We start from the raw sequence: 16,083 nt of genomic DNA, 5'->3' as shown, positions 1-16,083 counted from the left end.
CATCTTTAGGTTCAAATCTAGTGGCCTAAAAGCATGAAAAAAATGCCTAAAGTGGCCTAAAATATTTTTTACTCAGGAGAATTCTTGTCCCATCTGCCTTTTCTTCTCTTGAAGTCACTGAGATACACATAATTACCTGGAGGCTAAATTTGGACTACAAAGCGATAAGGTTTTTTTCTGTTGTTGCTTTGTACATATTTCCACAGCAAAACAAATGGAATGCTATAAAGAGGCTTATCACATCAAATAGGGAATTAGCAGCAGGAATCAATAATCTCCAAAGTAACAAAGATCCTATTTCCAGACAAATACACTTAACTTCAAAATAAACAACTCACCCCCCCTTTGTGAAGCAAAAGACTTCCAGAGGGACATTCAAACCCTCTGTGCTATGCTGAGCAGGCTGCAGCCTTTCTCTTTGTCCCGTGCATAGTGTGACATCAGCTTTTTACATTTTCTCCCTGAAGTTTTGAGAGCTCAGTTCAGCCCCTACTGAAGTTTCGCCACACAGTTTTCCGACTACTATCAGATGCCTGCACATCCCCCTGTTCCACCTGACACTTCATCAGTGTGAAAACCTGCTTCATTACCACAATCTAGCTGCTGGGGTGATACCAGTATTCTTCACATTTTTGGTTTTTTTTCACTAACTAGAGGTGATGTTGAACTGTGGAGGGAGAGGGAATGCCTAATAACATCTTCCTTGTATAAAACGGGAGAGAAACTATTCCTGGCTCTGTTGACATAAAGAATAATTTTTCCTTTACACTTAAGACATTTCACTTCTTAAATCTCATTGGGAAAGTGTTGTAGATATCTTCCCTGTGATATTTCAAATGAGGGTGCTATCAAAGTCCACATTTTTGCAATTGTTTGCCCTCTAAAGAAAGACTGCCTTACATTGGTGACTGTTTTTTGAGCTCCTTACTGAATAGCTTTGCAGCTGGCATTTACGCAGAAAGGCTGAAGAGAATTAATATTTAAAATACTTTATACTCAAACTGAGCACAGTATGTTTGTTCGTGGCTGCTGACATGCCATAGGAGAAGCCTGGATTTCCCTGCAGGGCACAGTCAAATGCCAAGACTGAAATACCTCTGTCCTGGGCATTCAGTGCCCTGGTTTTGTGGCATACACTTGTTTTCTGCATATCTAGCTGCAATGATGGCAAGGACAGGGGGCTTGGAAAAAGGCAGCAAAAGAAATCATCACAATCACCAGGAAAAAATCCCTTCTGAGTATTTACTGATGATGCACAAAATGTTCATAAAGCTGGAAACTGCACCTACTGCTATGAGAAGCTGCAGATTGAACTAAAAGATGCTGGCTAGGATGGCCTGGGCAAACAGACCCAGTGCCTGCTTCCCAGTTCTGCTCACCTTCTTTATTAGTTTAAAACATGCAATTTCTTATTCATCCACATTGAGCAGAAGTAAAAGGATACATTCAGGCCCTCCTTCCAGCCCCAGTAGCCACAGCCATGTGGACTTGTGTTTTGCTTTACAGGCAGATTGAATTTACATCTGTACCCTACAGTTTATTGGGTGGTTAGCCTACTCTTATGACTGGAGATTATCTCATGCTAATAACTCTGTTCTGCTGAGACCGGCTAATGAACAGCAGCTGCTAAGGAGCATGAGTGGGGGGGAATACCTCACAACTGCTACATTCTGTCAGCTTTTCAAAGTCCTCTGAGCAGTGTTTTTAGCAAAATGTGCATTAAATACACACTTCCACTCTGTTTTCTTCTTTAGAGACATCAGAACACTCCTGTACAATGTATACTACAGATCCCTGCAGAAGGGAGTTGGGTGTCTGGGGTTGATTTCCTTGTGAATGCAGCATGTCTGTGAGATGTTCTTGTTTAAAAACTGAGTCCCGGTAACTTTTTCCTTAGAGGACAACACAAGGAGTTTGGTTGCAAGAGCTAATCCCACACTCTCTTGGGACTGAAGTAAGCTATAGACTCCTACAGTCTACATGTCATAGACAGACATTTGTCAAAGCTTGTGACCTGGCTAAATTGTCTGTGCTGGCACAGTCATTGTGCAATAACCCAAATCAGAAGAAATTAGTCAAGCATCGCATCGAATAGCTTTATGAAACATATTCAAAGAAACCTTAGGCTATAGAGAGTGAAGGGAATCAGGATTTGGGGAAGTCTGAGACACAATTTGGCCAAAGGCACACAAAAAAATCAGCCAACAATGTCATACACTTCAAAAATGAAAGTTGTTGCTAATACACATTGACATTGTTGGTTCTTTTGATACCTTGTGTTATCGCAGAATGGTGAGTTTGGCAGGGATCTCTGAAGCCCATCTAATCCAACCCCTCTACTCAAGTAGGGATGCCTAGAGCTGAGACTCTGTCCAAATGACTTTTGAATATTTCCACAGAGAGAAATGTCACAATCCCCCGGCCAACCTGTGGCAGTGTTTGGTCACCCTCAGAGTAGAAATAATGTTACTGATGTTCAGAGGAAACCTCCTTGTTTTGTTTGTGCCTGTTGCCTCTGGTCCCGTCACCAGGCCCCATTGAGGAGTGCCTGGCTCTGTCCCCACTGTACCCTTCCTTCAGGCATTTATACACATTGATAAGATCTCCTGAGCCTTTTATCTAGGCTCAACAGTCCCAGCTCTCTCAGGTGCTCTCCACAAGGAGGATGCTCCAGTTCATCATCTCCATCATCTTTGTGGCCCTTCATTGGACTCTCTCTCATATGCCATTATCTCTTTTCTACAGAGTCTTGATGATCCTTGCAGATCCCTTCCAGCTCAGAATATGCTGTGATTCTGAGCCAGAAGTCAACACAGCACTCCAGATGTGGCCTCACCAGTGCTCAGTAGAGTGGAAAGATCACATCCCTTGGTCTGCTGGCAATACTTTTTCTAATGCAGCCCAGAATACTCTTAGGCATTTCTCCCCCCCCACCCCGCCCCCAAGTTGCTGGCTGGTGTCCAACTTCATGCCCATCAGGACCTCCAGATCCTTTTCTGCCAAGCTGCTCTCCATCTGGGTAGCTCACAACATTACTGGCGCATGGGGTTCCTTCCTAGGTCAGCAATTAGTGCTTGCCTTTGATGACCTTCATGAGATTTTTGCCAGCCCATTTCTCCAGTTTGTCAAGGTCCCTCTGGATGGCAGTGCTATCCTGCAGTGCATCACCCACACCCCCCAGTTTGGTGTCACCAGCAAGTTTGTTTGCTGGGGATACGCTCTGCCCGTCATCCAGATCATTAATGAAGGTTGTTAAAGAGGACTGGACCCAGTACTGACTCCTTGGGGTATACTGCTAGGTACTGGAGTCCAACTAGACTTGGTGCTACGGAACACCAGCCTCTGGACTGGATGGGTAAATGGATTGAAAAGTCTGAGTGGCTGGGCCCATTCCTGGACACCTGAAGAATTTTACTGGAGACAGTGTTGAAAGCCTTACTGAAATCTACACAGACATTATCTACTACTCCCTGGTTGTCCACCAGGTCAGCAATTTCACAAGTTCATCACATTAATCAAGCATGACTTGCCCTTGTGAATCCACGTTGACTACTGCTGACTTTTTTGTCCTTTACATGCCTGAATATGGTTTCCAGGATTAGCTTCTCCATCACCTCCCTAGTGATGAATGTGAGGTCAACTGGCCTGTAATTCCCTGACTTCTCTTTGAATATAGGAGTGACATTTGCTTCCCTTCTTGTCTCTGAGCACTTCTCCTAGCTGACACAATCAGTCAAAGGAATATTAAAGAAAATAAGGATGGCACTGAATCTTCAGTAATGCTGGGTCAAATTCATCCTTTCATTTATACTTTTATGATGAATAGTGAGGCAGCATTGCTCTCTGGAAGATTTTAACACATGCCCTAATTGTTAAAACATGACATGACTAGTGACAAGTGCACAGAACTGGGAGAAACGCAAGGTACAGTAATGGGCAGGTGGACAATCAAATCTGAGGCAGTCAAGTGTGCAACCATCAGGAAGGATGCTGAGACAAGTGAATTGTCATGCCTGGTATTCCTCCACTGATGCTTTGCATTTCCCCATCATTGTTTTGATATCTGCTCCAGACTGAGGCCAAGTACTGCACGGTATCTTGAACCATGGTGGGGTGGTGGGGGCTACTAGCTTTACTGAAATACAGTGAGAAATAAGACAGAATAAAGACTCTGAAGAGAATAATTAGTCGTGACAGAGAGAAATAAAAGTGCCTCCCAAGAAAGTGTCATACGTTGGTTTTCAGAGGCAAAAATCATCTTTCCACCACTGAGCCTTTTTAATGTCATGTCACATTAGAAAACATGATGGAGCCCTTTTCTGGCATTAAACAGTGCAGTGCAAAATATTGGCAGCTCTTTTAACTGCAGTAGAGTATTAGATTTTCTTTGGTAGTCTAGTCTGAAGGGGAAGATGAAATGGATGGTGGAATATCACATGGCTCTATAATCTTGCAATTGCCCAGGTCTGCCTATCTTATCTTTTCTGTCTGCTCAAACAAGGGAAGGGTGAATGGTTCTGGCACAACCCGAGGGTAAAGGACACCAGGCATTTACACTCAGTTGTAGAGTCTCAGGGGATGTTCTGGCTTTGGAACATCAGCCACTCCTTTCCCTGAAAGTAGCAGAGGGAGGTTTTGGGATCAGCTGGGGAATTCCATGATGAGGAGATGTAAAGGCACCAAACTCTTGTCAGAGAAGTTTCTCCCCACTTTGAGACTGATGTGCAGATCCAAACAAACCACTTCCTGTCAGAAGGGCTGCCTGCCCTCTTTCTTTTATAGCTGAACCTTGGATATTAAAGCTTCCCCAGGGCCCCTGTATAGGGGCACAGGGTGCTCTGGAAAAGCCAGAATTGGAGCACAATTTGGGTAATCCAATTTCCCAGTGCAGCCAGAGGCTGAAGGAGCTTGTTTCCCACGCCGCTTGCAGGTTTAACTGGAGGTGGGCCAGCTGATGGTGTTATGAAAATACCTTCATGGCAGATGACCAGAGACTTTTCTCTGTACCTTCTATGAGGGGCTACCAAGGAGGGAGTTTACTTACACTTTACAAGTAGCAGCCTTCCAGTAAGTTAAGGGGGCCCACAAGAGAGATGGAGAGGGCACAAGGGCATTGTCACAGGACAATGGGGAATGGCTTTAAACTGACTGAGAGAGGGCTTAGATAAGGTATTCAGAAAAAATTATTTGCTGTGGGGATGGCGAGGTACTGAAACAAATTGTCCATAAAAGTGGTGAATGCCCCATCCCTGGAAGTCAGGTCAGGCTGGATGGGGCTTTGAGCATCCTGGTCTAGTGGGAGGTGTCTCTGCCTACACCTAAAATCAGGTGGTCTTTAAGGTCCCTTCCAACCCAAACCATTCTACAATGCCATGAATATGTGACCTCCCTGCATGCTCCCCTAATGGGTCTGGGTGCACCCAAGCTACCATCTGCCACCCCACCAGGTAAATGATGTCCCTGAGCACGTAGAAGAGACAGGGCCCTGGTCCAGGAGCCATGGCTGCTCCCCAGTGAAGAAGTAGGCTGGTGCCTCTGCAGCCCCTGATGTTTGAGATCAGGGTGCCTGCTTGCAAGGCTTTTAAATCAAAGCCAGCTGATTGCAGGGAGGCAGGAAGACCGTTTCTGTCTTGATTACTGCAATAAAGGAAATCATGAAGACTTTTCCAGCATGCTGAAAAACAATATATTGAATGCTTATTTTATTAATTATTCATTAACTAGTAGTGTTGCTGCCTCCTGAATTCAGGGATGTTAGTGAAGAACCAGGTTACTGAATTAATCTTGGTGCTAATGTGCTTTCCCTGTAGTTTGTTGGTTTGTTATTTATTATCAGAAAGGCAAGTAATGAATATTACTGGCTGCACACTTAGAGACACATTGATGTGGTCTACCACACATGAGAACACTTCCTCTTTGCTAAAGGTATTAACACAAATAGTAATTTCACATGGTCAGGTCTGAGGCTAAGGACTTAGTTTAATTTCCACATATGGTCTGTGCAGTGCTTGTGAATCCTGATGCATTGAAACAGGAGCACAATTCTTATCCAAACCTACCTCTAAAAACTAGTTGTAATTTTTCTGCAAAAAAAGGACCCCATTCATCTCTAAGGACACCTAGTCCTACATAAAACAAACACTGAATCTTATTGACTCCTCTTCAGAAAGTCACCACTGTTTATTCACATACAATAGCCTGCACGTGAAACTCCAGAGTTTCTAGATATAGATGGATGACCGTGCACACAAGTCAGACTTACCCTCTAGCAGTTCTCCTCGTACTCACAGTAACAGCCACAGGGAACACATATAAGCACACATATAAACACAACTTTTAAATCCTGTCTCGGATCACCTTTTAAATACATTTGACTATTTTACAAGGCTCGCCGCTGTTAAATCTTGTGCACATGTGTTACTAAATAGGCCATAATACACTGAAGTGGAGGGGAAATGCAAACTATAACTTCTGAGAGAGGTTAAATATTTTGCTCAAAGAGCAATTTCTCCATTTTACAATCAGCAGACTATAAAGAGAAATTTATTTCTGCCAGTCTGCTTCTTTTATCTTGTATTCCCACCTGATTTGTTTCCTTTACAGAAATTACAAGGTCATCCAAGCTAAGCAACTGTTGTGCTTGTGATTAACTACCTACAATCAGGAGGTACAAAATATAAAGATTTATGGTTAGATTTTTTTAGACGTGGAAATCTATGAGCTAGTTCTTAATGGAGCTGCCCTAAATTTGTCAGTATTAACCAGTAAAAAAAGACAAACCCAACAAATAAACCACCTTTGTTTTTAAAGCCAGAATATAACATTTTGAAGCAGCTATCTCCTTGCTTGTGTTTGTTTCACCTGTTTTTATTAATGCCATTCTTTTACTCAAAAGAGAGTGCTGCACAGACTCCATGTGGTCTCTTGTTTACTGGAGAAATAAGACTATTTCTATTACCGAAATATGTTATTCTGTTACTGCCACAAGTTTTATTTATATCCCCATGAATTATTTTGCCCAGCAGAGAGACATGGCTTCCTCTTACATAAAAGCTGGTAGTAGTCTGACAACTAAAAGCAAAACTGCAATCAATTCAGGGCAGAAAATAAATGATACCACACCCCACTGAAACTGCAAAGGAAATTAAGGTAGATGTAATATATTTGTCTCAGCTGTGTTGACAGTCTGAATTAGACCTCAAATACAGGCTGTGTCAGGGGGCTGAAGAGTATGGGAAGCATGAAGGGGAAATTGTAACCCCATTAATGCATTTTGCTTCAACTTCTGCAGAGAAAGGATGGGAGAAACAGATGTTGCAATGACAGGGCAGTGTGACTTGCCCTGCTTCCACGAGAGCAGAAACAGGAACAGTAACAGATCCCAGCAATAACAAATTCCTTTCTGGGCTGGTGACATTTCTGATTGAAATGAACTTTGGACATGATGAAAACACTTGCCATTTCATCAGTGGTCACACAGGTGCCTCTGGGGAGACCTTGCCCTCAAATGCCACTCTCTGCTGCCTACCATTAAAATCATCCTTCTCCTCAGAATAACATTTCTCCTCCTTTATAGTAGCATAAATAAATGTCTTTGTACGTCTGGAGCTCCATTGTCTAACATGGAGAGACACATCTGCCCAAGGACAGACTATATCTACTCTGCAAGGCTTTGCTTCCATAAATAACAAAACATCTGTTGGCCCTAGTTGAGCAAAATTCATGGGGGCAGGGTTTCATCCCATCCCAAGGTGGAGCTGCAAAGGTTAAGGACACTGTTCATTCCCCAAACCAAGGAGTGTGTAGAGGTGATGTGTTTTGTGGTGACACTGTCATCCCTTGATTGCTCCACTGACCTTTTGCCATAGAAAATTACTCAGATGAAGCAAACTCATGCTGCTAGCTATGAAATGCAAAACAACCATCAACTATCAAAACAATAGTAATAGCATCATGATGTTAGACATGCCTTTTTCTGCGATGAATGATGATGTTAGCCATGGAAATTCCTCATACAAAGAGGTAAGTACAAACCGTGCTCAGAAATGAGGATCCCTGTTCTACTGAAAGACAGAGTTAGATGTCTAAAGAGATCTTGGTATTGGTGTGGCTTTTTGAAAGCAAACAAATGCTGTCAATGAGAGTTTGTCAACTAATGCAATGTTCCAAAGATCATAGGCATTGATATACTTTTTGAGACCCCAACACTTTAAATTAATAGACAAACAAGCAAACAAACAAATCTCTTTCAGTGGCTCGCTAGAGGCTGGAAAGCTGGTGGAAGATGCAGCTTTCTCGGAGTACTGTAACTACAAAGACACCTTTCCTTTCAGCAGAGCAGAGCTCACCAGGACATTGATCACAGAAAAGAGGGCTGACAAGGGCCTTGAACACCCATCTCCCATCTGAACCCATGCACAGAACCCAGACCAGTTCTACTTAGAGTATTTATTCCCAGCAGTTGAGCACAGATGTGTAATGGTAGCTGTGTTTGAGCTCATCACCCATAAATAATCATCAGCTTTTCGTGCCTTCCTCCTGATGCTAAGGGCAATTTCAATAGCTCCCTTGGGGTTTCTGCAGACAAATAGCTAAACTAAAAGGGAAAAAATGCCGTTCTCCCTAGGTACCATTGCAGCTAAAACTGAGGCTCAGCCCTTTACAGTTTTTCTCCATCACCCCCATACATGTATCTAGTGCTGTTGCATCGTCCCTAATCCAGGATTTAGATGAGCTCGTTTACCACAATCCCATTTTCCATGTGATTTATCCCTGCATGCAAAGAGGCAAGCTTCATGCACATCCGCGCCTGCGTGCTGCCGTCAGGGATGAGCTCTTGCTTTAGGCACTTGCTTTTCTCTCATTAATGGAAGCTAACAATAAGTGTGAGAATTGCAGACGTCAGACGTAATTAGGAAGAAATTATTTCACATTACCCAACAAAATGAGGTCTTTGAATAAAGCCTAATCCTGCTGTCTGCCCATTCTTTTTATCCCTAAATGACTCGGAGATAGGGAGGGCACAAACTGCCCTCCACAGAACCGGATAGGGAGCAGCTACGAGGAGATTCAGCCATGCTCAACGGGATCCATCATGCTGCCATCCTCTGGCTGAATAAACCCTTCCCTAGTGGGACTGCAACATTGCTTAAAGAATTAACCGCTTCAAAAAGCTAAATCTCTTCACAGCCTAAATATTGGTAAATAGAAATGATTGCTTCAAAGTATTCAGTCCCCTCAGACCTCTGAAGGAACTGCTGTGCATTTGAGTGACTGTGCAAGCCTTGCAGACTGACCCTTCCTCAGTACTGCTAGTATTTGTCACCTTCATGGTGATGCTGACAGCCCAATCCTCTTCCCAAACTGTCCAATTTTTCTACTCTTCTTTTTCTTTCTAGTATCTGATATGAATGAGTCCAAAAACCTTGCAGCAGCCTCAATGACATTTTAAAAATCAATGCCAATTTTTTATACTTGTGGGAATTCACTAACTTCATTCAATCACAGGATTTCTGTTTCTAAGCAGCATTTTTCAGAATAGCTGAGGAATACGTAGTATTGACCAGGGAATGTGTAGATTACCTTTCTCAACAAGGTGGTAGGTGAGCACCATCTGTCAAACCTGCCATTCCATAAAGTTTTATGACTTCTCATGCTGCGTTTCTCAGCCACAGACATCTTGGTCCTATTTCCAAAACATCAACGGGACTGTAAAAACACATCTAGCAGGTGTACATGCCCAAATCTCAAGTGTACTTATTTACAGCCATATGCACACCGACAGCATCTCTGTGATCTACTACCTCATGATCCTTGCAATATACTATTTATATTGCTTCAGATCATGATTTTCCACTTGCTGGTGTAAGGACAGTACCCCGTAGGGTATTGCAGTGAATAAATCTAGGGCTACACAAAAAACAATGCAGAGCACTACTGTATAGCTGGCAGAGGATCTTTCCTCTAATTCACTGCTTTAAAGCCAGCAGAACATATATAGTGACACACACAGGATTCAGTTGAGCAATTGGAAGAGCATCTCTCAAAGTCAGGAAAGAGGCAATAGGTAGCTTGTTACTTTCTTCATTTGTTTCTCATTTTACTAGTTAGCTAATGTGCAGAAGGCTGCTCCCCCATCTCATCTCTCTTTGCTTTCACACTGGGCAAGATAAATATGACCCCTACAACTAACAGATTTTGGCAGCAGCACAGCACAAACTCTTTTTGGATTGCAAAATCTTACTGGGTTGCCTGTGGCACCTTCCAGTGAAGGGCAGCAGTCCCCTGACAAGCACTACTGCCAGTGGACAGCTTTTATGTGTCTCCTCTGCCTCCAGATCTGCACACAGTGGGTAGGAGTGTGCTGATGAGACAGACATTATGCTGACCAGTAATAATACTGTGAGTATCAAGAAATTGCCTTGACATGGATTATTAACAACATGATGATAGCACACTGGATTATCAGACATTTTGTGTTATTAGATCATCCAATTCCAGCAGGTGGGAGAAGCCAGGATGGAAACAACCAGGAAAAACAAATAAATACGCTTTATTCTTGAAAAGCAGTGGACTAAAATCTCAGCTTTAATACTCCTGTATCTAATTGCTAATGAGCACCTTCACCAGAGTTGGTGGGTTATGAGATTCAAAAATACTTGAATGCTTTAGAAAGCCTCCCTTGTAGGATGTGTGACAGATCAGTCGGTCTAAAGACTAACGTCTCAGAGAATGGGGGAGACTTTGTGAAAGACATACAAAGAAACCAGACTCCTCAGGTCTTCCCATTCCGAGACTTCAAAGTCTTGTGCTTTTAACAGTGATTACAGAGATGCCGTAACAAGAGCCCCTGTAAAGGGCTCTTGTGTTTACTAAACGTGTTGATTGAGAAAGTCTGTGAGGTCTCTTATGACTACCATTATGATTCTGCGGTGAAAGGGAAGTGCAAGGACTGGCACTGAAGCACCTGTCCCAGTACCAGGGAACATTCCTGCAGTGTCTGGGAGACATGCAGCTCTGCTGTCCATCACCCAGCACTACTGGCCCTCCTTTTCACCAGGGCTTCCTGACAGGCCTTAATCACTCCCTGGGAAAACCTTCAAGCTCACTGTCACAGCCTGGATATTTCCCACTCCTCTCACCCTGACACCCACTGAAAGCTAAATCCAAGTCTTCCTGGCTGCTTCTCTAATTGGAATAACAGGGAACCTGTGCTCCCCAGCAGGTCCAACACAGCCAGTGAGACAGGCAGAAGAGAGACATCTGTCTTTTCCTTCCCTCTCCCTGTTAACTTTCTGAGTGCTGTTTTTTTGTCCTGTGTTCTCCTTTCTGTCTTACAGTCACACAGGCACACTTCTTGAGCAGCTGTGAAGCTGTGCAGGCACAAGAGGGATAAAATGGAGAAGTCTGGGAGAAGCTGAACAGTAAAAAAAAAAAAAAAAAAGAAAAAAAAAAAGGAACACCATACCCACTTAAAGATTTATTTAGCACAGAAGGTTTGCATTTCAGAGTAGGAGATAATGGAGTAGTGAGGGTTTTTAGCAGCCAAGAACATGGTTTCCAGCATCCATTTCCCATCCCCATGCCACATGTGGTTTTGAGCTGAGAGTTCTGCATCTTAATTCACTATTTTTGCTCCTTGCTTCATAGGAGATGTCACATTTTGGAGCAATCCATTCTGGTTTGGTTAGAGGAAGAGGTCTTCTAATTAATCACTGTAATCAATTGCCATAATTGCTATGTAAAGACTCCTCAGAAATGGTTTATGGTGCAGTGGCCTGTTCATGTGGCTGGAATTCATATGATGTGGAATATCCTACCTTTGCTAGGACATATTTTGCCACCTTGGGCAAAAAGCTCCATTTTTGCTGGGGTCTGCATGTGCTGAACCATGATACAGGACACAGATCAGGGAAGCGCGACATTCATGTGAAGTGTTTTATGACAGGCACCAAGAATTTGTCTCGTGGCTGAGCAAACACCAATGTGTGTAGTGGGCCAGGTCCTGCTATAAGATACAGTCCCTGGCAGCCTCACCCTTACAACTGGCCTGGTGTAAGTCAAGGCACTATTCTCCCAGCATGGGAAACAGTGAATTCTGCTCTGGAGTCTCTCTTCCAGTTGGCTGATGTAACACTGAAGTCATTACAATTTTCTGGGAATAACAGGAGGTTCAGAGGTTCCAAGCTACATTTAAACAGGATCTGAACAGACCTTTCTGAGCCAAGCCGATTCCCGGTGTAACTCTAATGAGGCTGGAGGAATTGCACCTGGGATGATTTTGGTCCCACACAATATGTCAATGGCCAATCTCAATATGCCTGGATAGAGGCATCTTTGAAATAGATATTCTCTTTATAGTACTAAATTCTGATCTGCCAAATGTGGCAGCCAATGAGCTCTTCCAAACTAAATACTGTGAGGATTGTGCATAAATACTGAAGTATCCTAATCAGCCTCTTGGTGAAAATTAATTGATCCATTACAGACAATAACTATATGCTGAAGTTTTTATTCTGCATTTTTTACTTCTGTAAGTAGCATATGTGATTTGATTGGCCGGATATTTTAAACCCTAGGGGATCATTGGTGGAGCAGTACAAATCCCTCTGAAATCCAAAATTGCCAGCTGCAATTATAGTCTGCAGCTAGCATCTTCTCTAAGGATTATAAATGCTTCACTACTTTAATTTTGCTTGGCATTTGCATCTCTGTGTGACAATTACCAAGCAACAGCAAAGGATGGATTCAGTAATAAAGTCTGGACAGTAAGGAAATACTGTCCAAATTGAAATACTCTCTCTATTTTAATCTAATATTCATCAGTTTGTGCACATGGATATATCACATTTAGATACAGAGTACTGGTAAGACAGGCACCTTTCTTTTTTGCTGCTGAAATGCCTGTGGCTTCTTACATATTAGATACGAGCAAAATAGTTTTCTCCTCATATTTCTTTATTGGTTTCAACTACTCAAAAGGATGATATACTACGTTTTAAATAGTAGTAATTAAAAGGTCAGACTGACAACTATATCATTCCAGTTAAGGCTTGTGAAATTCTACCATTTTCAGTGATGTTACACTGATATAAAGCAGGAATGAAACAGCAGTTTCATTCAGCTCAGCTATTTTTTGAACTCAAATATAAACAGTTTTAGTTATTTGAACTATTTGTGATTGCCCCTAAATCCTAGCTGTATTAGAAGACAAGATCAGGCATTATAGCTCAACCTATTAAACCCAGATTAGCAGAGATACAATTGGGGAAACAAAAACCAACATTATAAGAATATGGGGCTTTGCATACAGCCAAAAATAGTTTCCCTTGTTAAAAAGGCATTTGCTGAAAAAATACTGTTTAGCGAGGAAAAAAGCAGGTTTTGGATAGGTGAAAAATAAAATACTTATAATGAAAAAGATCGGGTGCACAGTGAGCTGTGCAGAATCAGTGTTTATAAATGACACTACTTTCCTTCATCAGCCATAGCTGGCAAACTTCAGAAGGACCTAAGTAATTTAGGCAAATGGGCAACACAGTGGAAATGCTGTTCAATGTCATTGCAAGGTCAAGCAGTGAGAGACAAAAATTCTTCAGATGCTTCTAAAGGGTTCAAATTTAATCATATAAGCACTGGGACCTTGCTGTCCTGTGCTGTTCTTTGGGACCCAGAGCTCCAGTGCAGCTACAGTCCAACAAGGTTGGAATAAATCTGAAAAAAGACTAAACTGAAAAATCACAGTACTGGCAAAAGTGCAGCACCATCTTACATATTTTGGGCATGTTTGCTGGAGGCCCTCAAGAAGAATACTGAAAAATTAGACAGGTTTTGGAGTAGGCTGAGCATGATCCAGCAAAAAACTTTCAAAGACAGTTTGGAAAGGTGTGGTTAGTTTATTCCAAGGAGGTGATAAACAAGGCCATGAAAGAAAAATAAATAAAATGCTGAAAGTGGTATTTACCAGGAGCTCCTATTCTTCCTGTCTCCACAACATGGTAGCAGTGTTTTCCCCTTATCCATCCACCCCCAAAATAAAAAAAATGAAAATTTCCCAACAGCTGGCTAGTCATCTCCTTGTGGTTTTCTCACTGGAAAGCACGTAAGAGCATTCACCAGCTCTGTGTACCACCAAGCTGACAACGTAGGAGGATTCAATTGATTACAGAAATCATGGCATGCACATAGAAGGTTCTTAGACAGTTTTGTCTGACCTCAGTTTAGTAATTCTTGTCAGAAATCCTCCACATTTAATGGCCACCCCTTTATGCCCCATGCAATACAGAAAACAGAACAGCTGGTGAGTCACACTGTTATGAAGAAGAAAGTGTTTAGACAGAGTAAATCTGTCCAACCTGACCCAATGAAGGCAAGTACTAAAGGACTTAAACTATTTTGCATCAGGAAAAGTCTCAGCTACTCACAGGTGATGCAGTCAGAAGAGAAAGTTATACTTGTGACTTTTGGCCAAACTAATAGCTTATAAAATGGCACCTACAGCTACAGTCTGAAATGTTATCAAAGCTGAACATTTTCCAATGCCAAAAAGAAAAGTGCCAAAAAGAACCCAATTCATGTAGCTCATGCTGATACTTAACCAATGTTTCCATAGCATATGCCAGGAAAATGAAATGGGGAGTTATATGGGAAACTTTATTGGACCAGAAATAACATATAGAACCATTTTTTCCCTCTCCATGGCTTTTCCTCTTCAACATTGTAACCTATAAGAGCTCAAATGTTTAAAGACTAAGGAAAAAACTATATCCCACCATATATTTCCAAAAGCAAAAGTTAAAAAAAAATGTTTGTCTCTTACCTTGTTAGCTTTGTCCCAATCTGCTGCCTAAGTTCAAGCCTCTCTTCATCAGTCTGCATGGGGAGGATGTTCTTTTCCTCCAGCTCTCGCTTGGAAGGCCTGTTGCTTAGTTTGATTGCTAAAGAGTCCTTCCTGCAGAGTTTCCTTGCCAGGGGGCCTGTGGGAGAGAGGAGAGGCTCTGCCAAAAGAGGTGTCATCATTTCATTACAGCATGCACCTGGCAAAGAAGTACTAGCCAAGGGAGGATATCAGGCTCTCCTTTACACTGGTATGGACTATGGGAAAAGGGATGTCATTAACTTCATGTGCTCAATTGACCTCAATTCCTATCATAATAAGGAAAAGCTGAAATTGGTAGGTATACAGGAAATAGAAATTAATATATTGCTTCGTAGAAGGGATTGGAGAAGAAGGGCTTGTTTCAGAATTGCTAGTAGCATCTGTAGCTTTCTCTAGCACAGTATTTCCACAGAATGGAATGAAAAATTCAACCTGGGTTGAATCTGGGTAAGCAGCAGAGCAATAGCATGTGAAAATAAAGGGGTATCTGAATGTCTCTTGCAATGTAATATCAAGACATCCAAGGTAGCACTAGAAGGAATCAGAAGTCAATCAGAAGCAGCACAAATCTCTATGCACATTAACTAACTGCTTCTAGGGCAGTGGCAGTGGCAGTGGCAAAGACACTAAAAACCAGTGTTCTTTTATGGCTCAAATTTGCTTTCTTAGTCTTGTGTCCAAAGCAGTTTGAGCAAGGAAGACAGACACAGAGAGACACAAACACATGAGAGTTTGTCAGGAGAGTGTGAGATAGTGCAGTTCTGTTCCGTTTTTAGTATAAGAGCAAACACTGCTTAATTTCACTTGCAGGGTAAGGTGGGGTGCCGAGGAGATGAAATATGCCTGTTTTAGAATCTTTCTGTGTGTTTTAAAAGGGATGTTGTTTGATTGTACTGCTTCCAGTTTTCAGAAGAAAAGAAAGGTAAGGGTCTGGAACTTCAATGTCTAGGATGATAAACAGTTGTCATACATAAAGTACTGTATCTTTTCTTCATGGGACAATCCTATGATGCCACACTGAGGCAGGAACTGGATTTCCTTACAGAGGTCAGGAAGGCCACAGGTCCCTTCCCAGTCTGTAATTGTGATATGGTGTCCTGGGTTGGCTGCATGATGCTTGTATGCCCAATCGTCTGTTCTGTTTTCCTGGATAATAAATTTTGCACCTTTAAGACTTATTCCGAGAGCGAAGGGGGGAGAGAGGA

General features: G+C 42.3%; 1 protein-coding gene across 7 annotated transcripts in view; it reads right to left on the bottom strand.

Annotated features, from left to right (window-relative positions):
• Positions 1-16,083, bottom strand: part of PHACTR1 (phosphatase and actin regulator 1) — a 295,584-nt gene that overhangs the window by 27,788 nt on the left and 251,713 nt on the right. For all 7 annotated transcript variants that reach the window (XM_068172561.1, XM_068171731.1, XM_068174243.1 and 4 more), the window contains one exon: positions 14,819-14,975. In XM_068172561.1, the coding sequence (XP_068028662.1) occupies positions 14,819-14,975 (157 nt within the window). The remainder of the gene's footprint in view (positions 1-14,818; positions 14,976-16,083) is intronic.

This window comes from Anomalospiza imberbis, chromosome 1 (assembly GCF_031753505.1).
Source record: "Anomalospiza imberbis isolate Cuckoo-Finch-1a 21T00152 chromosome 1, ASM3175350v1, whole genome shotgun sequence".
In the NCBI taxonomy this organism is placed as follows: domain Eukaryota; kingdom Metazoa; phylum Chordata; class Aves; order Passeriformes; family Viduidae; genus Anomalospiza; species Anomalospiza imberbis.
This window is presented reverse-complemented; position numbering and strand designations above follow the sequence as displayed.